Consider the following 23058-nt stretch of genomic DNA (forward strand, 5'->3'; position numbering starts at 1 on the left):
TCACAGATATGGGATCACAATGAACAGGCCTATGCATTCAGCTAAAAACATAACAAATTTATTTTTTTTAAGATTTTCGAAAATTATCAAAGGGGTACCCCTTGTCTAAAAATTCGGAATTTTTAAAAATTTTCTCCAAAACCATCGAATGAGACATTTGGATATGCCCCATGTGGATCATGCCCAATGTGGGGCATTTGGAAATGCCCAATGTGGGTCATGCCCCACGTAGGTCATGCCCCATGTGGGTCATGCCCCACGTGGGTCATGCCCCATGTGGGGCATTTGGAAATGCCCCATGTGGGTCACAAGGGGCATGACCCACAAGGGGCATGACCCACAAGGGGAATGACCAACGTGGGGCATAACCCACATGGTAGAGCTGGGCAAATCGTTCATTTCAAAAGATCGAATCGTTCAAAGATTGATTTCACCAAAGATTCGGTCTTTTCTATCAATCGTTCTTTCGTTCATTTATTCGAAACCATTTCTTTTTCACTCATTTCGTTCTGAAAAATGAGAGAAGAAACAAGAAATGGCATATAACCTTACATATTAACATTTCAATGCAACCATATAAAACAATTTTTCGTTTATATTTTCTATGAGAGTTTTTTAAAAATCTAATTATCTCCGCTTTTTTTTGAAAATATATTTTTGGAAAATTTTAATGGTAACTTTGATTATCAGTAAGGCATTATGTCCCCGCCAAGTTCAAAACGTCGAAATAGATACATCAAAAATAAAAAGAAGTCAAGGTCAGATATTCGATAGAAATTCCCAATCAAATCCGATTCAATTCAAACTCTGAACCTGCTTATATAAACTTGTATCAGTTGTATGCATGGAATCGAAATGATGATTGAGAATGAATGGAATGAACGAAATCCGAGTTCTGAGAGATTTTTTAGATGATTTTTGATTGTGAACGATTTGGATGAAGAAAACGTTCTTTTCCACTTCGTGGCATGACCCACATTAGGCATTTCAAAATGCCCCACATGGGGCATGACCCACGTGGGGCATGACGCACATGGGGCATGACCCACGTGGGGCATGACCCACATGGGGCATGACCCACATGGGGCATGACCCATTTCATGGGGCATTTCAAAATGCCCCACATGGGGCATGACCTACATGGGGCATGACCCACATGGGGCATGACCCACATGGGGCATGACCCACATGGGGCATGACCCACATGGGGCATGACCCACATGGGGCATGACCCACATGAGGCATGACCCACATGGGGCATGACCCACGTGGGGCATTTCAAAATGCCCCACATGGGGCATGACCTACATGGGGCATGACCCACATGGGGCATGACCCAAATGGGGCATGACCCACATGGGGCATGACCCACATGGGGCAAGACCTACGTGGGGCATGACCCACATGGGGCGTGACCTACGTGGGGCATGACCTACGTGGGGCATGACCTACGTGGGGCATGACCTACGTGGGGCATGACCCACATGGCTACGTGGGGCATGACCTACGTTTAGCATGACCCAAATGGGGCATGACCTACGTCTGGCATGACCCACATGGGGCATGACCCACATGGGGCATGACCCACATGGGGCATGACCCACATGGGGCATGACCCACATGGAGCATGACCCACGTGGGGCATGACCCACATGGGATATGACCCACATGGGGCATGACCCACGTGGGGCATGACCCACATGGGGCATGACCCACATGGGGCATGACCCACATGGGGCATGACCCACGTGGGGCATGACCCACATGGGGCATAACCTACCTAGGTATGGCATGACCTACATGTGGCATGACCTACGTGGGGCATGACCCACATGGGGCATGACCTACGTGGGGCATGACCTCCATGGGGCATGACCCACGTGGGGCATGACCCACATGGGGCATGACCTAGGTGGGGCATGACCCACATGGGGCATGACCTACCTAGGTGGGGCATGACCCACATGGGGCATGACTACGGTGACCATCCGTCCCGGTTTACCCGTATTTCTACAGCTTGTCCCTGGTTTTTATTTAAGAAACCCGGGACGTATAAGTGTCCCGTATTTTGTTATTTGTCCCGTGATTGTCCCGTATTTGGACATTCTCTAATTTTTGTATTCAATATTTTAAATACTCTGTACGGAAAACAAGAAAACAGTGGCTGGAAATTAAAATTTTCCTAATTTTTCGGATAAAGCATTAAACATAGTACGCAGCTGAAGCAAAACAAAAAATTGTTCTAAGTCTCCAAAGCCAAAAAACTTTCGCTGCAAGAAAAATTGCCGGGACAAATAAATGGGAGTGACAAACGATTGAAAAATCTTCATATATTCTTGCACAGGTAAGAATTTCGTTACGTAAGCTGCGTACTGTGCAACGAAAAGCAAAATTTTGTGCTGGTTTTGTATGAGAATTTTCGTTTCGTATCTAGGGTAGGCTTTAGTTTTTTTTTAATGTTCGTCAATTATTAAGTTCCAGCTTCTGTTTGTCAGTTGCTACACTAGGTAAAATGTTTTCGAATAAAGAACATGTTAAAAGTTGTGTTAAAGATCATAAAATTTCAAAATCATTTAAAATAAAAGTAAAATGTTAAAAAACAGCTCTCCCGATTTTGATTAAAAAAATATATTTTTTTCCCATAAAATAGTTTAGGAAATCTTGATATCAAAATAAAGAAAAATTATGAAAATTCATTTAAAAAAATTAAAATTTTTTTAAAAATCAATATTTTCAAAACGATCCAACGAATGTTTTATCTGCCCCGGGTTTCGCTTCCAGAAATATGGTCACCGTAGACATGACCTACGTGGGGCATGACCCACATGGGGCATGACCCACATGGGGCATCACCCACGTGGGGCATGACCCACATGGGGCATGACCTACCTAGGTATGGCATGACCTACATGTGGCATGACCTACGTGGGGCATGACCAACATGGGGCATGACCTACGTGGGGCATGACCTCCATGGGGCATGACCCACATGGGGCATGACCTACGTGGGGCATGACCCACATGGGGCATGACCCACATGGGGCATGACCCACATGGGGCATGACCCACATGGGGCATGACCCACATGGGGCATGACCCACATTGGGCATGACCCAAATGGGGCATGACCCACATGGGGCATGACCTACGTGGGGCATGACCTACGTGGGGCATGACCCACATGGGGCATGACCTACGTGGGGCATGACCCACATGGGGCATGACCTACGTGGGGCATGACCCATATAGGGCATGACCTTCATGGGGCATGACCCACATGGGGCATGACCCACGTGGGGCATGACCCACATGGGGCATGACCCACATGGGGCATAACCCACATGGGGCATGACCTACGTGGGGCATGACCTACGTTAGGCATGACCCACATGGGGCATTTCCAAATGCCCCACATGGGGCATGACCCACATGGGGCATGACCTACGTGGCGCATGACCCACATGGGGCATGACCCAAATGGGGCATGACCCAAATGGGGCATGACCCACATGGGGCATGACCCACATGGGCCATGACCCACATGGGGTATGACCCACATGGGGCATGACCCACATGGGGCATGACCCACATGGGGCATGACCCACATGGGGCATGACCCACATGGGGCATGACCCACATGGGGCATGACCCACATGGGGCATGACCCACATGGGGCATGACCCACATGGGGCATGACCCACATGGGGCATGACCCACATGGGGCATGACCCACGTGGGGCATGACCCACATGGGGCATAACCCACATGGGGAATGACCCACATGGGGCATGACCCACATGGGGCATGACCCACATGGGGCATGACCCACGTGGGGCATGACCCACATGGGGCATAACCACATGGGGCATGACCCACATGGGGCATGACCCACATGGGGCATGACCCACATGGGGCATGACCCACATGGGGCATGACCCACATGGGGCATAACCACATGGGGCATGACCCACATGGGGCATGACCCACATGGGGCATGACCCACATGGGGCATGACCCACATGGGACATGACCCACGTGGGGCATGACCCACATGGGGCATAACCCACATGGGGAATGACCCACATGGGGCATGACCCACATGGGGCATGACCCACATGGGGCATGACCCACATGGGGCATGACCCACATGGGGCATGACCCACATGGGGCATGACCCACGTGGGGCATGACCCACATGGGGCATAACCCACATGGGGAATGACCCACATGGGGCATGACCCACATGGGGCATGACCCACATGGGGCATGACCCACATGGGGCATGACCCACATGGGGCATGACCCACGTGGGGCATGACCCACATGGGGCATAACCACATGGGGCATGACCCACATGGGGCATGACCCACATGGGGCATGACCCACATGGGGCATGACCCACATGGGGCATGACCCACATGGGGCATAACCACATGGGGCATGACCCACATGGGGCATGACCCACATGGGACATGACCCACGTGGGGCATGACCCACATGGGGCATAACCCACATGGGGAATGACCCACATGGGGCATGACCCACATGGGGCATGACCCACATGGGGCATGACCCACATGGGGCATGACCCACGTGGGGCATGACCCACATGGGGCATGACCCACATGGGGCATTTCCAAATAGCCCACACGGGGGATGACCCAAGTGGGGCATTTCAAAATGCCCCACATGGGGCATGACCCACGTAGGGCATATAAAAATGCCCCACATGGGGCAAGACCCACGTGGGGCATGACCCACATGGGGCATGACCTACGTGGGGCATGACCCACATGGGGCATGACTTACGTGGGGCATGACCTACGTGGGGCATGACCCACATGGGGCATGACTTACGTGGGGCATGACCCACATGGGGCATGACCCACATGGGGCATGACCCACATGGGGCATGACCCACATGGGGCATGACCCACGTGGGGCATGTCCCACATGGGGCATGACCCACATGGGGCATGACCCAAATGGGGCATGACCCACATGGGGCATGACCCACATGAGGCATTACCCACGTGGGGCATGACCCACATGGGGCATGACCCACATGGGGCATGACCCACATGGGGCTTAACCTACGTGGGGCATGACCTACGTGGGGCATGACCCACATGGGGCATGACCCACATGGGGCATGACCTACGTGGGGCATGACCTACGTGGGGCATGACCCACATGGGGCATGACCTACGTGGGGCATGACCCACATGGGGCATGACCTACGTGGGGCATGACCCATATAGGGCATGACCTTCATGGGGCATGACCCACATGGGGCATGACCCACGTGGGGCATGACCCACATGGGGCATGACCCACATGGGGCATAACCCACATGGGGCATGACCTACGTGGGGCATGACCTACGTTAGGCATGACCCACAGATATGAGATCACAATGAACAGGCCTATGCATTCAGCTAAAAAAATTACAAATTTATTTTTTTAAGATTTTCGAAAATTATCCCTTGTCTAAAAATTCGGAATTTTTAAAAATTTTCTCCAAAACCATCGGATGAGACATCAAAAGAAAAGACTTTTTAGACTCTATTCATAACTTTCATAACTAAAACCCAAAAGTTTGAAGGAGTTCGGGTTGCTGAATTATTTGCAATCGAAATATTTTTTTTTTTTTCATTCGTAAAGCCTGGTACCAAAGATCATATAACTAGTAAAGATGTCGCACGTAGAACAAACTTCTGTGCTTGAAATTTTCTACCATCAGATTTTACCCATAGGTCCAAAACATGTATCCAAGAATTAAATTGTTGAGAAACATTTTAAAATTTTTCGATGATTGCGTAGAAAAGAGAGGGTTGATTTTTATAGATGAATTTATTTAATGGGAGGAAGCGAGATAGTAGTTAAATGTTGATACGAATAAGGAAAAGAAAAAAAATACATTTGTCTGCGAGAATGTACCTATGAAATAATTTTTTTTTTTTTGTTAAATTATTCAGGAAACTGATATTAACACATGATTCAAAATAATAATTAAAATAAGAATAATTTTAGATATATATATATGACAAGAGTGTATGAGCAAAATTGTGTGAAAAAGAATTTCAACCCTCAAATAGATATTCTTCAGTTGCAATAACATTTTTTTATGCAAAATATTTTTGGTTGCAATCATTTTTTTTTAATTTCAAATGCATTTTTAAATAGAATTTTTTACAGCCCTGATCCACACTAAATAAATCTTTCAATATCAATAGATACCTACATAACCTACCTCACTAAAGAAAATAACAACAAACCAAGAATGATCATTTTTATCACTTCCTACCTACCTACCTACCTACCTACCACTTGTTTGAATTTCTTTTTCCAACCAAAATACTATGAACTACATTTTTCAAGGACGATTGCTGTCGCAAAGGAAAAAAAAATCCTACCTACATACCTATTACGTGTGTACTTACACCTAAAAGCAATGCGCCTGTGCCTTTGCGATTATTCAAAAAGAAAACAAAAATATAGAAATAGAAAACCACCCTCCGCTTAAAAAATTATCTAAATATCCAACTACCATCGAAAAAAAATTAAAACCAAAAAAAACTTATCAACCTTCTTCTGCTTACACGTATACCTACCTATACCTACCCACCTCAAGCACACCAGTCACTTGCAAAAGTTGTTTTTGCTTCTTTTTTTCATCAATCTTTAAAACTAGCCATCTCGTCTTCGCCCTGCTTGTGCGAAGCAATCCAGTTGTGAAAAAAAATATATACCCGCACGGCAAAACGATCCTTTTTGTTTTCATTTGTTCCTATTCAACTTACATCTCGGTCCTTCGCATTTAAGAAATCTATTAAAAATAACTCTCTCTTTCCCACTCATGATAAGAACTTTTTTTTAATGTTGCGAAGGATTTCTGAATTATAATGATTTGGACCTATTGACAATTTGAGGGTTGAAATTCATTTTCACACAATTTTGCTCATACACTCTTGTCATATATATATCTAAAATTATTCTTATTTAAATTATTAGGGGTATTCACGTAAACGCGGAAAACCCGTAGAAACCGTAGAAACTGTAGAATTTTCTATCGGTAGAAATGAGCTGTCAAAATTTGTATGGGAAAAATATTCCGCAAATGATAGAATTTTATCTCACAAGTTTGAAGCAGAAACCGTAGAAAAAAAATCAGATAAACTTTGGGTGTGTTCAATCACCTATCGGATAGGCTTTCTGGTATCCCCGTATCTGGAATATCTTTTTGAACGCGATTTATGTCTTATTGTTATTATTCAGATAACCACAAATAAAATATGTTAATATTGAAAAGAGAATATTATTTTATTTGAGCAAGTTACATTTTTTTTATTGTTGCATAGTATTTGCAAAATTAGCTTGACTTATTTTTTTTAATTAAACAAGTTCAATTTGACGTTTAACAAACTGCTGTTTGTTTCCCTTGTTTACGCAATTATTTTCTACTGGGGTGTTCATTTAAACCTTTTGCGGAATTTTCTATTTTTCTGCAAAGTAGAAAATTATCTCGTTACGTGAATACCCTTATTATTTTGAATCATGTGTTAAGCCTGGTACGCTGCTCGCGCTAAATTTTAGCTCCCATACAAATTATCGAAAATTTTTAGCCGAGATAAAATGGATCCCATACAAGTTATCGATAACTTGTATGGGAATTTTATCTCAGCTAAAATTTAGCGCGAGCAGCGTACCAGGCTTTAATATAAAAAAAAAATTATTTCATAAGTACATTCTCGCAGACAAATGTATTTTTTTTCTTTTCCTTATTCGTATCAACATTTAACTACTATCTCGCTTCCTCCCATTAAATAAATTCATCTATAAAAATCAACCCTCTCTTTTCTACGCAGTCATCGAAAAATTTTAAAATGTTTCTCAACAATTTAATTCTTGGATACATGTTTTGGACCTATGGGTAAAATCTGATGGTAGAAAATTTCAAGCACAGAAGTTTGTTCTACGTGCGACATCTTTACTAGTTAGGGGAAAGGTGCGGACAGTGAGACACCCTTTTTTTAAATTGGTATATCTTAGAATGTTTTCAAGATAATGTAACGAAACTTTGAAGTCAGTTTAAGACATATTTTATCCTAATGTTGCAAAAAAACTTGTAGTTAAAGAATGAATGAGAGCATCACATTGGACTAAAATGTAGAAAAAGTCAAAACGTCTCACTGTTTGCAAAGGGTGCGATCAGTGAGACATTCTTAGGTGAAAAAAAAAATTAACGAAAACGTCAAATAATTAGGTAATTGACAAGTATATAATTAATAAATTTATGTTACTTTAACCCATTTTTTCAAAAAATGTAACAAAAAGCCAAAAAAAGGAAAGAAAAAACACTACGAAATCATATTGAAGTCATGCTAAAATAATAAATTTTGTTTTTTTAAATCTTATGTCTCACGGTTTGCTTTTTTAAAAATCTATGTCTCACTGTATGCTTTTTAATAATGTCTCACTGTTTACTTTTTGTCATTTTTCGGAAAAATATAAAATTACAAAAAACGAGAAGGAATTCTAATTACATGATATTTTTTTATGAAAGAACATATAAATATAATACATACGTAAAAAAAGTTCTGTCCACTAACCAGATTTTTTTGTGTTATACACTCTTTTTATAACACTCCAAAAACTACTTTCACCTGATTTTGTGTGATATTTTACGGTGTTGGAAAATGGACAGCTTTAATTTAGTCGGGACAATATTAAAAGACGCAGACGGGGAAATAAACGTTTTGACCCAAACTAGCGTTACTGTGCTTATTTTCAGGAAAGAGAAAAATGGAGTGTCTCACTGTTTGCACTGTCTCACTGTTCGCACCTTTCCCCTATATGATCTTTGCTGGTACGCTGCTCGCGCTAAATTTTAGCTCCCATACAAATTATCGAAAATTTTTAGCCGAGATAAAATGGATCCCATACAAGTTATCGATAACTTGAATGGGAATTTTATCTCAGCTAAAATTTTGCGCGAGCAGCGTACCAGGCTTAAAAAAATTCTTAAAATTCTCATACAAGTTATCGATAATTTGTATGGGATCCAATTTTGGCTCGGCTAAAATTTTTCGATAATTTGTATTGGAGATCAAATTTATCTCGAATTGCGTACCAGGCATCAGCTAAATTAGATCGAGCTAAATATTAGATCCGATACAAATTATCGAAAAATATGCTAAAAAATAAGGCTCGCAGATCATTGAACACTGCCAAATAAGAAACACACGCCTCTTTGAACACATCCCCATTACAGTGACCCACAGTGTACTGTGACAGTGACCTACAAATTTGACAACCTAGCTGCTTGTCACTTTTTTTTTTATTTGCAAGTAGAAGAAAAACAGTTCAAAAACACTCAAAAACAAAATGTCATCAACAGCTGCAGAAGAAATTGGTAAAACTATTTTTTAACATAAAACCTCAAAATTAATGAAATTAATCAAATTGAAAACATTAAAATAATTCTAAAATCAATCAAAAGTTCTATGAAAAATTAAAAATGTTTATACAAAAACTCTGAAACGCATTTTCACCCTTTTTCAATCACGGCTAATAAGACTCCTTTTGTTCTGTCTGCAATGATTAGCAAAAAAAAAATCATACCTATTCATTTTCATTTTGCATATTAAAAATGACTAATTAGCAATATATTCCTTGCAGAACTACTAGAACGCGTTTTATTGCGTTTAGGTGTTGCAGATACCGATGAAAAATTGGAGGCAACTGTTGGCCGGTTCCTGACACCGGTCATCATCAAAATAACCTCTCCGCATGATAATGTTCGAATGAAGGTAAGTCGGCTCCATGCAAATTTACTTGGAATACATTTGTCATCTAGAGATTGATTCCATTCGTAGGTTGTAGAAGTGCTAACGCACATTAAACGTCGTGTGACGTCACGGCCACTGGTTCAAATTCCAGTGGAGTCTTTATTGGATCAGTATAAAGCATCGGGAAAGTCACCATTTTTGCAAAACTTTGCCATCATTTTCATTACAATGGGCTTCCCGCGACTTCCAATTGAGAAACAAACCGAATTGGCTAACAAGTTGATTGCTTGTGAAGAGAAATTGGAAAACTATCAGGACAGGTAATGCATTTTGTCTCGACTTACTTAAGGGCAAGGTTAACCAATAGTTTCTTCTGAATTCTAGATTATTTATGTTGTTGTTGCCATTGATGGGTGACATGAAAATACCAGATGATCCAGCTAAAAGGAAAGACTTACTATCACTCGATGATAAGCCAGAAATTAAAAAGAGTTTCTTGGCATTATTGCAAGATGTTCTGTTGGTTCCTTATGGGTAAGTTTTATGTATAATTTAAGCTATCCTCGATTTCAAAGAGTGTCTATATAACTATGTATGTGTTTATACTTTTTCTGCTTCAATTTTCTTTATAAAATGTAAAGTCACGTTGTCTATGACAATGACAACATACCTAACTCGGGAAAATGAGATCATCTTCGGATAAGTTCTATATGTTTTAACTTCGCCTAAACAGAAAAGGATTCAACAACTCTATCCCCTAAAAAATATTCAGCAAAAAAAAAAAAAAATCAGCCAAAAAAGCCAAAGATTTTTCTAAAACATATTTGAGATCTCAGAGGACATCAGAAAAGTCCTATTCTGGTTGAATGAATGAATCAATGAATGTAAAGAAATTGCAATGTGACCAATAGATCTTTTGTGTTTCCATGTTTATATTTTTTTTTTAAGTTTCTTTTAACAGCAGTCTCAAAATTGATGAATTTTGTTTAGGAATTTTCTAAATTTGCAGTGGCCTTTGAGGAACCCTGTTAGTATTCTTAATAGGAAGTAGGTTTTGTATCTTTTTTTGGTGTAATTCCCAAGCAAGAGTTCTGCTTGTCCGATCTTAGGATTAGGTCTGTCTAATGAAGAAAAACTAGAAGGTAACAGATAAAAAAATATCAGAAAATTACAGCTTCATGTTTTATAGGGTTGAGAGTGTTGTCTATCAGTTTTGAAACTTAAATTTAAAAAAAAATGTTTGCAATGATTTTCATTTAAATAAATTATTATAATTAATTAGCATATCTCTCCACCTTTTTAATTTTTTCTTCATATTTGTCCATGATCCGCAATTCGATCGAAAGTGAATTTAAATCATTTTTCAATTTCACGTGAAATGAAATAGCATGTTCTACATTGGAAAACTTAGAAATTAGTTTGAACTTTCAAATTGTCAATTTTTACAGACAAATTAAGCAGAATTCCAAAGAAAAGACAACAAGACCCATTAGAGAGTAGAGTGTTATCTTATTTACCTTGCCATGTTCGTTTAGATTCCTTACACATATTCCCAAACTATTTTATAGTTGATGGCATAAGAGTTTATTTAAGTACCGCTTTGCTATCTGTCATAATATATAGGTTTTTGTATTTTCTTTCGTGAGATGGAAATTTCGTTCTGCATATTTATCTATAGCGTTTATATCCTCTTAAAATATGCTACGAAACTGTCACATTGCAATGGGAAGTTTGGTTCCTGCTCCAGTTCCATCATTGGTTTTCGACCCATGAGTTTACCATTTGAAGGCATTTATATTGAGAGTGTAGTTTGTTTAATCACTTACCCACTCTGCCTTGCTACAAAACTTAGCTTGAAAGTTTTACCTGAAATTGTATATCTTGATCATTCAATTTCCTGCGATGTAAAGGAGGTTTTTAACTAAAGTGTACGATATCGAGTCTCTCTCACTCTCTTTTCTCTATCTGAGACCTATAATTTTCTCAGTATCAGTTCCCTCGTTGGCGAATCTTATGATTACTCCTTTTTCATTTAATGAGAATGACCTCCATTGCTGCTCTAGGGGAAGTTCTCATTGAACCCGTCCGTAATACGTATGTATGTACTTAATATATTCAAATCTTTGAAATTTGTTAAGTGCCTTTAGTCGTAACTAGTTTGGTTACTTTATGCTAGACAACAGCCCGATAAGTGAATTCCCAGCGATGTTAGACGCTTCCGTAATTCATCTACTACAAGACTCCATACCACGAGTCATACCAAGGGTTATAGTCATACCAAGGCTTACATTCAGGGTGCCGAATGTTGAGCATAACATTTCTTTCCTAAATTGTTGGTATGTTGTCATCATCACCGGCAAAGTAGGTTCCAGCTAATACATCTTTCACGATTTTATTTTCTTCCTTGTGTATAAATCTTCTTTGTATTTAGGTTATTGAGGTATGTAATCAATCAAATGGTAGAAAGGTTTAGAAAAAACTATATTAAATAAAACTTTTACGTCTTAGCGTGAGAGGTAGCCGATTCATATCAATACATATGCACCACTATAGGTCATTTTATTCTGATACCGAAACATTTCGTTGCAGTTTCTTTTACTTTTGGCCTTTCACTCGAAAAATACAATCGAAGAGTTATGTATATCAGTAGTCTTTGAGTGCATATTGTAGACAGATAGGTTAAAAATTTCATACACAATAAAAAAAAACTGCATTGTTATTGCTTGTTATTGCAATTTTTCTCGGAAATTTATTTCATCAAAAATTCTACTAGTAACTACGCAAGACTTCCGAAAGAGCTCGTTAGTTACTATCCTCCGGCTTTGCATTTTCCGGTACCTATTTTAAAGCTCACAAAACCTTTGAAATAAGGCCAGTAATCTTTCCAATACAATTGCCTACATTGCAAGAATTGTTTTTAATAGCTAACCAATCATAGACTCGAAACTAAACTAACTTTTTAGTCCCTAACGTTTTTGAACCTGTCCAATATTTTACTTATTTTCTCGTTGATAACATTACATACACATGTGTACATTTTTTGCGTCTCAATAATTGTTTTTTTTTTTTTTTGGTAACGTAGGTTAGTAAAATTTTACAGGGAACCTTACGCTGTGATAAACTCAATTTGTTTTGACTTGATTTTTCCATTTTCAGTTCAACTAATGATGTAATCCCAGCTGGTCTTAGTCCAAGTTCCTTCAAACGTATTAACGCTAATAACTGGAAGGCAGAAGAATTAGAAAAGGTAAAAGGTAGACCTAAAATATAAAACACACTACATCATTTCTCTGTTATTTATTTTAGATAAAACAAGGAATTGTTCGTTTCATTTGCACTGGCATTTTCTCGGACTTGGAAATCTTCATTCTTCTCGTAATTGCATCGTCTGATACTCGATTTAGTGTTGCTACACCAGCTATAGCTGAATTGAGTAAAGTCTGCACTATGCTTGACTTTACCGATGGTCATGTCACGGCTCCATTGTATACGCTCTTTTCGGGAAATAATTCCCCAAATCCTGATCGCAAAACAACTCCATGTTGTGCTAGAGTTCGTCAAAAGCTTCTTCAATATCTGATCAAAGCCCGTGGCAAGGGAATCAATACTCCCAAAGGTATCCAAGTCATTTTTGAAGGTCTCTTTGGAGAATATACGAATCAGAAGTGTCGAGTTTTGGCTCTGCAATTCTGTGAAATTCTTATCAAAGAGGGACCAATTGAAATTGTTTCCAAGGTGGCCAAAGTTATTCTAACCGGGTTATCAAAGTTAATTGGCCGCGAAGCTGATGAACCAGTTGATGTTCAAAATGCTGCCTATTCAGCTTTGGCTCAACTCTCTAGAACTTGCCCCAATGTTATCAATCAGGATTTGAAAATTGTTTTATCTTATTTCAATCATTTGGCAAATGCTCAACCTGAATTGCACACTTCAATTAGAGAAGCTTTAGTATCAATGGCTCCAGCATTTGCTTACAATTCAGCCATGGAAACTGATTCAAAGGAAGACTATCAGCTTGACTCACAACAACATCTTTTGTTGGCCATGTTGGCTGATAATGCTGAATCGAAACTGAACATTGTTCAGAATGTTACAAGTGTCTTTTTAACAACTTGTTTTCCGGAACACTTTGCACCAGCAAGATTCCTTTTGCTACTTATCGCTGGAGAAAGGTTTGTTATTTTAGGATTTATTTGTTGCCAGGTAAAAAATGGCTTTTTTGGTATTTAGGAATTCTTTGAGAGAGACTGTGACATCTTACCTCTATGGTGTGTCCAAGAAGGACCAAGTCAACTACAACTATTTATCATCAATCGACTTCCCCGAAGGAACTGTTGATGATTTTAACAAGCTTAGCTCTGAACAGAGACGTGTTGTGATTCCTGGCTTTAAACCTATGATGCGACATGTTGCCGAAGTTGCCAAAAAGCGGCTAGCCAAGAGCACCCAATACGTTGTTGTTGGTCGTACTAAGTTGGCATTCAATCTAAATGTATACGAAGAGGTAGGGCCCATATAAATGATTCACGATTTATGAACTCATTCATAACGTCTTTTCAGATCCTTGACTATTTGAGAGTGTGTCTTTGGTTTTCAGCTGGAGTTAAAGGTGGTCCAGGAGATGAAAAGAACACAATGTTACTCAAAAACTACATTATGAAAAATTTCGCTGAAAGCGAGGATAATGAAATCCATCAATACTTGCAACTTGTTCAGAAATCTGTCGAAGCAAAGAGAAGTGAAGTTAGTCTACTTTGTTTGTATGATCTTCTCAATGCAGCTCCGGAGATTCTTGCTAAGCCTCAAATGCATTTGATGGAATCTCTGGCAAACTCTTTAAAAGATGTTTCAGAAACAACAAGATTACATGTAGCACAAGTTTATGGAATTCTCTTGGCCTATGGAACAGATCAGAAAGATTTCGATTCACAGATTTCGGAGATTCTTTCAGGTCTTCCACAGAAATCTCTTGAGAATCGTCATGGATGGTTGTTGGTACTTGGACATGCATATAGTAGACGTATTGAATCTTTAAGCAAGATTGAGGAAAAATTGGAATTCAGTAAATCACCACAATTTATTGGAAGTGTTAAAGTTCTTGGTAAGTAATAAAGATTTGGGTTAAGGTCTTCTGTTAATTTTCTTTGTTTTCAGTTAAAATGCTTTGCGAGACACAACCACTTTTAGTTTCAGCAGCAATTAAGGGTATTTCGATGATTGGTAGAACAGTTGAGATTCCTGACTTTGATGTAGAGATTCCACTTCAAAAAGAAGATGAGAATGATGATGCCATGGACGAAGACAAAAGTATATCTTTTCTTTTTAATAGATTTCACTTAATTATATCATTTTTTTTTTTTTTTGCAGCTGCTTCTGTCTCAACAAAGTTCATCATATTCGGAGTTATATTCGGTCTCTTGAGAAGTTCCTCAGTTAGAGCAAAAATTCGTGAGGATGCCTGCAAATGTTTGGGCAGTTTAGCCATTGGTGATGGGTTGCACTTTACAACCAAGAATTTGGATAAATTCCTATCTCTGGTTAAAGTTCAGAAAGATGCAGCTCTGAATATTGCAATCTCAGAAGCTATTGTGTCCACAATTAATGGATACGATCCAAGTTGTGGACCGCCAAAAGCAGATTTTGTTAATCCACATTGTGATGATAAGGCATTTGAGAAGTTCTTAAATGCTTTGGTTAAAATTGTCACTGATCCGAATCCAAACTCAAGACAGGTAAGACAGTCTCTCTTTTTGCAGTTATTGAATTTTTATTTAAAATTTTTGATTGCAGGCAAGTGCTGTATGGCTTTTGGCTGTGGTGAAGCATTGCAGTAGTCGTCCAAGTGTATTGGCAAAGAAACAATTGCTTCAATTTGCTTTTACAGAGCTTCTATCTGATGACAGTGGTAAGCTTTATTTTACAATACGATTTTCTACTGCTTGATTCATTCAAATTGTCTGTTCTAAATAGAATTCGTCCAAGACGTTGCATCTCGAGGACTGGGTCTAGTTTACTCGCTCTCAGACAGTAATAGCCAAAACGATTTGGCAAACTCTTTGCTCGACCAACTTATTGGTGGCAAAAAGAAAGTCAATCAAGTGGCCGAAGACACAGAACTCTTTGCTGAAGGAATGCTTGGAAAAACCCCAACTGGTGGCAATATAACAACATACAAAGAACTCTGCAGTCTGGCATCCGATCTTAATCAACCAGAAATGATTTATCAATTTATGCAATTGGCCAATCATAATGCTACATGGACTAGCAAATTAGGAGCAGCTTTCGGTTTAAAATCCATCTCCAAAGATGCCAAAACAAAAATGCAACCTTATTTAGGAAAAATCATTCCTCGTTTATATCGTTATAAATATGATCCAACACCAAAGATTCAAAATTCAATGATTTCAATTTGGGATTCAATTGTTGCTGATTCGAAAGCTGTAACTGAGGAATATTATTGGGAGATTATGAAGGAAATTCTTGATAATCTGACTTTTAATGAGTGGAGGGTGAGAATAGCTTGTTGTTTGGCTGTGAGGGATCTTATAAGACGATCAAATGGATTGAGATTAAGGACAGAAGAAGCTGCAAAAAACAAGAAGGCTGATTCTATGGACGTTGGTGAGTTTTGGTTGTGGGACACACATTCTTAAAATTTATTATGTATTTAATTAAATTCTAGATAATGAAGTTCCAGAGCCTGAGTTAAAGGAACTCTGGTCACAGTTGTTCCGAGTAATGGACGACATTCATGAGGGTACACGTCTTGCTGCCCAAGGTACAGTTTCAACTTTAAGCAAGGTAAGATTTTAGTTAGGTTACACCAGTTAAAGAAGATATTAATTCTTTCTTAAAAGATTTGTGTAAAGGCAGCTTCAAGTGATCATGGAAAATCGGGATTAGCTGTTGCATCTTCAATTTTGCCTTTGCTTTTAGAGACTGGTGTTGGTCATACAGTTGCTGATATACGCAAAGTCAGCATACAAACTATTTCCGAAATGATTGAATCTTCAGGATCACTCATAACCCCGCATTTACCATCGTTGATTCCGTGTTTATTGAAGGCAACTGGAGAATTAGAGTCGTCTAAGTTGTCATATTTATCAACAAGACTTGGTGCTGAAGCTGAAGCTCAGGAAGCTGTTGATTCTATTCGAGCTGAGGCAGCTAAATCCCATCATACTATGGAAACCACAGCTAAAGTAAGTTTTATAGCTTAATTTTTTGAAATTGTATACAAGTTTTTTGTTTTTTTCAGTGTATTCGTCATGTAGATTATGCAGCTCTTGAAAAAATGACACCGGAAATCTTAGAGTTGATTAAGAGCAGTATGAATTTGGGTACCAAAATTGCATGCGCTCATTTTGTCTGTTTGGTAACTAAAAATATTAACCCTTAATAGGAATTTAAATTAATAATGAATTCCCAAATTATAGATAAGCATCCGTTTGGGTAAGGAAATGACTCCACTTGTAGGTAAATACTTGGGTGCTTGTTTTACTGGCCTTAAAGATCGCAATGCTACGGTTAGGAAGTACTATGCCAGTGCAATTGGTCATCTAATGGGACTTGCCAAGGTTAGAATTCTTCTCCTTTTCTGAATAGAATATCTTATTGACCTGCCTTGTCTGTTGTCTTTTTAGGAGCAATCAATTAAGAATCTCTTTGTAAAGCTTGATGAACTCTACACAGAGAATCCATCAAATCGATCAATTGCTCTGACAATTCAATCGATTAATAAACGGCACCACGAGCTTCTAAAAGACTACACAGACAGTACTATTCCACTAATTTTCTATGCCATGCATGAAGAATCCAATGAAGAGAATAAAAGTAACATTGAGCTGTGGAAAGATTTGTGGAATGAAGTTAGCCCAGGTGATGCTGGTATTCGACTGAATTTGAACGTGATTATACCCAAGCTGGAGAAGTCACTTGAAGATCCCAGTTGGCTAAGAAAAGCACAGAGTGCTAATGCCATAAATACAATTGCCAAGCGATTGAATACAACTCTAGAAGACGGAGATCGTTTAAGATTAATCAATTTGCTTCTAGTTGCTCTACAAGGTAGAACTTTCCAAGGCAAGGAACGTCTGCTTCAAGCTTTAGCTGGCCTCTGCAAAGGTTTGGATAAGAATCATGAAGTTGGCAACAAAATCATCGATGCTGCTTTGAAAGAATGCAAAAAAGAGGAACCTCAATATAGGACACTTGTCCTGAGTTCATTGGGCGATATTCTTGAAGAACTCGAAGCAGATCGCTTTGAGGAGGTTTACAATATGATTTGGTATTTATTAGATAAGAAAGATCTCAAAAACGAAGAAGACGATGATATGGGTGAGCTTAATGCTGATCAACGTAATAAAAGAGCAAATCTTTTTAATAAACTTAAAGAAACTGTCTGCGAAACACTTGGTAAATCCTGGCCAAAGAATTCAGAAACAACACAAGCAAAGTATCAAGTACAATTTGCTGAACGTTGTTCTCAGTGCTTGAAGGATAATACACGTCCAGTGCAAGTGAGTCTGATGATTGCTTTGACTAAATTTGTTGAACGATTGAAAGTTTTCGAACCTGAGACAGCTGAAAATAAAGAAAAGAAACAAAAAGTTGATTCATCAAATGATTTGATTAAGGAGAAGATTTGTACTGATGTCTTGGGAGCTGTTACTTATGCTTCCGGTATTACAAACTTTGTCTTGTTGTTTAATTTCTTTTGAATAATTTTTTTGTTCTTATAGGTCTGCCCCATACTGGCTTAAAGAAAGAATCTTTAAATATCGTCCTTGTTTTGATTAAGAAATTATCTGAAGCTCATGATGAACGAAATTTAGCTCTTGTTAAGAAAATATTTGAAGAGTCACTGCAGCGTTTCGAAAAAGACTCAGCTCCAGAGGTGCGTTGTCGCATTAAAGACATCGAAGATAAACTCAGTAAGATCAAAAGTTAGGTGTTTCTATTTTGTATTACTGTGAGGTGAATTTAAACTAAATATTTATGCCCGTTGAATTGGTTCAAGGGATACAATTATTATGTGAAGAATGATTTCAATACTAAAATAAATAATCGTGAAACGAGTCTTTGCAAACAAAAAATATTTGTTTTTTTATATCTAAATGAAGATAAGCCGTCCATTGAAATTCTCACATAGCGTCCATGTCGCTATGTCGGCATTTCGCCACGTCCTTACAAAAAAATTATTTATATTATAGTAAATGTGTTTTTCAAACAGAAAATGTTGATGCAAGCCATGTCGCCATATCGCCTTGTCACCATGTCGTCTTGTCGCCATCAAAACAACACAACACCAGATCGTATTGACGATTTGTATGAAATTTTCCATTACGAACGGATTCTTTGGTTGTTTTTTTTTCGGGAATCGTAGGAAATTTCCGATACGAATGGAATTCGTGATAAGGGCGAATATCTTAAGGCTATCTACTTACCAAATTACTAGGTATAGGCCTACATCTTTTTCAACCAAAAAAAATTATGCAAGTGTTATTTAGGTGTGCTTTTGTTTTAGTATATTTTATTTTCTTTTATAACTATTGTTTTGACATTGTTTTGCTTTCAAGTGCTTAGAAGGACGAATTTTTACCTTCATACTGCTGTTAAAAAATCATCAAAATTAACACCTATAAATTCAAATAAGACAAATTAATACTTATTCATTGTAAAACTTTAACTTTAACTTACTCTTCAGTTTTTAAAGTATAATTCGATTGGCATGTTACTTTTGTGCATTTTCCATTGGCATCAGTTTCTGAATAATCTTCACCAATCCTGGATTCTGGGTAGTACTTGAGGAAGATCATCTTTCCTTGAGCGTTTTCATATCCACAAACTGGCTCAGTTACTTGAGTTTAATTAAAAAAGAAGATTAAACAAATAAAGCAAGAAAAAAAACTTACTTAAACCGGATTAATAAAATTTACCTGCTGAAGTAGTATCAAAGAAAGCAACCATCATCAGAAATGCTACAGCGACTGCTAATAGGTACTTCATATTAAATTGTATATTTTGTCTAGTCGAATCTTAAGGTCAGAAAGAAAAGTTTAAAGTGAACATTGTGAAAGGGAATGACTGCCTTTTATATCAACTTGCTCTGAACTATCTTATAGAATATGAATGTGAGACAATATCGATTCACGTCAAAAACAAATAAAATGAACTACCTACTTGGTCGCACACATCAAGCTAGTCTTGTTTATAGTTAACTCCACTTAATTGTTGAGTTTAAAAGGTTTTTATATTTTTATGGATTTTGGTTAAAAATAATATAATCAACTAATTAAGAAAATCCAAAATTATCTATTACAAAGTTATAGTCCAGGAAAGATAGATTCAAGTAATTTTTTTAAGTTCAATATTTTCTCATATTAAAATAGAATGAATAGAATGAAGAATGATGTCGACCATTTTCAAAGAGTTATAGAACTTTTATTCATTATGTGAAAATGACTATTTCATGTAAAATTCTACTGAAAAGAAAGTGACACAGATGAAATTTAATAAAAATGTTGCATTTAACAAGGGAACCAAGTAAAGAACGAGTACCTACTTCAGCATACATTTTTAAAAATACTTTGAAACTATTTTTCAATTTAAATAGAAGTCAATCTTTTATATTTTTTTTTATAACACTTTTAATGACCCCTAAATTAAAAGAATAAACAAAACCCAATTAACGATAAACAAAGAAATGATAATTAATAAACAAAACTTGTTTTACATACTGTTTAAGATCAATAGTAAGTTGAAGAAATGTTTTTAAATTAGTTTGTTTTACTAATTATTGATCAATTATTATGCAATTAGGTGATGAGCTTATGAATATTGTTATGTGTGTTAGGTATGTGCATTATAGCTGGTTTCTTATTAGTTTAATCAAACTTTTTCAACTATTTTTTCACAAACTTTCAAAGCTAGTTATAAGCTGATAACTTGTCGGAGTCTTTAGTTTTTTAGGTTTTTTCAGGAAACAATATGGAATAAGTTATAGAAGGGGGCTAGTGTGGAGCAATATAAAAATTTTTGCTGTGGAGGACTTAAACATGACAAAACAGTTCAAGTGTGCATTTATTATTTTTTATTATTATATTATTTTTTTGTAGGATATGCACAATAAACATGCAAGTGTAAAAAAAAAATGCAAATATATCCAGATAACGAAAAGTATGCAATTAATGATTAAATGTCATTTTAGATGAAAAAAAAAAAGAAATAATGATGATTCGCAATGATAAAATTAATTCCCTTGCTTGCCTAGCCCCACTCATAGCCTTTGCGGTTGAGAAAAAAGGTTTTTTTCTGTATTTGGAATTTCTCAAAAACTAATACACCCCTATTACGATTGCCAACTATCAATTGATAGTTGATAAATACTGAAATTTGGTGTCTTCAAATCAAATTTGGGGGAAAACTGAAAACTTTTTTCAATGGAATTTTTCAATTACATTTCAAATAATAGCGGTTGGCATCATTCTTTGTTTTCAAATTTTTGCAAATTAGATAATAAGAGATCGAAATTTATTTTTTATCAACTACACAGCCACACAAAAAAAAATAAAAGTTCTGACCTGGGGTTGCGACTAAGTTTTTCATACAGTTTTTGGGTCACTGAAACCGAATCCGAAGTCCGTTTTGCCCCATCACATCAGGTTTTTGAGATAACCTCAAAAAATGTCACGAAAACAAAAAAATTTTTTCTCTGATCTGGATGTGCGAATATGTTAATCATATAGTTTTCGCTGAATCCAGATTCGAAGTCAATTTTGCCCTATCACGTCAGGATTCTGAGATATCCTCAAAAAAATGTCAAAACCAAAAAAACAACAGGTCTTATCTGGGGATGCGTTAAGGTTTTTCATATAGTTTTTGGGTTGCTTAAACCGAATCTGAACTCTTTTTTGCCTATCACGTCAGGTTTTTGAGATATCCTCAAAAAATGTCAGATAAGAACTTTTTTTTTGAGATTAGACATTTTTTGAGGATATCTCAAAAACCTGACGTGATACGCCAAAATAAACTTCGGATTCGGTTTCAGCGACCCAAAAACTTAGTAGCAACCCCAGATAAGAACTTTTGTTTTTTTGGTTTTGACATTTTTTTGAGGATATCTCAGAAACTTGACGTGATAGGGCGAAATTGACTTCGAATCTGGATTCAGCGATCCAAAAACTATATGAAAAACCTAGTCGCAACCCCAGGTCAGAACTTTTATATTTTTTTGTGTGGCTGTGCTGATAGTTGACAATCGTAATAGGGGTGATAGACATTAATGCACCTGGTTTTTAATGTTTGAATAGAAATTAATGAGAGCATTAAATTAATATTACAAACAAAAATAACTAAGTTAAGTAAAATAAAAACAAAAATTGTTTAAAGAAAAAAATAATTGATTTTTTCAAATAAATGTTTGAAAAACTATTTATCAAAACCACTTATTTCGAAAAATTTTTAACATATTCTGGATTTAAAATTTTAATTTTTCGTTTAAGTTTTTACTTGCTCTATACACTATACTATAGGGCAAGTATTGGTTTCGTGTAGAAAAAAAATTCGAGGTTTTAATCAAAACCAACATTACAATGATGGAGAAGATCAAAAAAGTGGTTTTCGTCATGCCGTCCGTCGGTCTGTGCGTCCATCTGTACATCGACCTAGGGCCTTAACGGATGGATGGATTTGGATTTGCTTGAAACTTGATATAGATGATTTTTGCGTGATTTCCTAGGTCGTTTTTTTTTTTATTTTTTTAATGTCTCCTCTAACGATTTCAATAAAATTTAGTGTACGTAATAGTCTTATTGATTCTAACAAAATTGCGTTTTTAGTTTTTCTCAAAAAATTCGGAGAACGGAAATATGGCGTTGCCGTTTTTCAAAAATTGACAAATATTTTAGGTTCATATATTTCATTAAAGTATAAGCCAATTTTATTCAAAATTTACAGACATGTATTTCGTATTATTTTAAAGTGTAAAATTTAAAAAAAAATAAATTTTTGAAAAAAAAAAAATTTGAAAAATCTAATTTTTTAACTTTTACTTGCGATATAGGTACTATACAGGGTGATTCAGGAGTAATGTGCCAAAAAGCTAGAGCGTATAGGTTAGGTCGAGATAAGAAAAAAATCGTATGGGAGGGGGGGTCTATTCCTCTCCGTTTAGCCGAGAGGGGCAATTTTCTAAAAAATTGACTTAATTTGGAAAAAAAATTATTAAAAATCAACGGTTATACCTACAACAACGTGTTATACTTTT

The 23058-nt window shown here is 37.5% G+C and overlaps 2 protein-coding genes across 2 annotated transcripts; one reads left to right on the top strand and one right to left on the bottom strand.

The window, feature by feature from the left end:
- The first annotated feature begins 9313 nt into the window (after positions 1 to 9313).
- Positions 9314 to 18886, top strand: LOC129918457 (proteasome-associated protein ECM29 homolog). Its single transcript, XM_055999038.1, has 18 exons — positions 9314 to 9415; positions 9682 to 9812; positions 9879 to 10111; positions 10176 to 10325; positions 12948 to 13038; positions 13098 to 13963; positions 14022 to 14295; positions 14352 to 14892; positions 14946 to 15098; positions 15159 to 15523; positions 15582 to 15696; positions 15762 to 16412; positions 16474 to 16592; positions 16649 to 16993; positions 17050 to 17166; positions 17228 to 17368; positions 17435 to 18473; positions 18533 to 18886. The coding sequence occupies exons 1-18, from the start codon at positions 9388 to 9390 to the stop codon at positions 18739 to 18741; spliced, it is 5568 nt and encodes a 1855-aa protein (XP_055855013.1). The 5' UTR covers positions 9314 to 9387; the 3' UTR covers positions 18742 to 18886.
- Positions 18887 to 19318: 432 nt separating this feature from the next.
- LOC129919894 (uncharacterized) lies at positions 19319 to 19869 on the bottom strand. Its single transcript, XM_056000991.1, has 3 exons — positions 19730 to 19869; positions 19491 to 19650; positions 19319 to 19429 (listed from the first exon to the last, which is right to left on the bottom strand). The coding sequence occupies exons 1-3, from the start codon at positions 19797 to 19799 to the stop codon at positions 19423 to 19425; spliced, it is 237 nt and encodes a 78-aa protein (XP_055856966.1). The 5' UTR covers positions 19800 to 19869; the 3' UTR covers positions 19319 to 19422.
- Between the last annotated feature and the right edge of the window lie 3189 nt (positions 19870 to 23058).

This window comes from Episyrphus balteatus, chromosome 4 (assembly GCF_945859705.1).
Source record: "Episyrphus balteatus chromosome 4, idEpiBalt1.1, whole genome shotgun sequence".
In the NCBI taxonomy this organism is placed as follows: Eukaryota; Metazoa; Arthropoda; class Insecta; order Diptera; family Syrphidae; genus Episyrphus; species Episyrphus balteatus.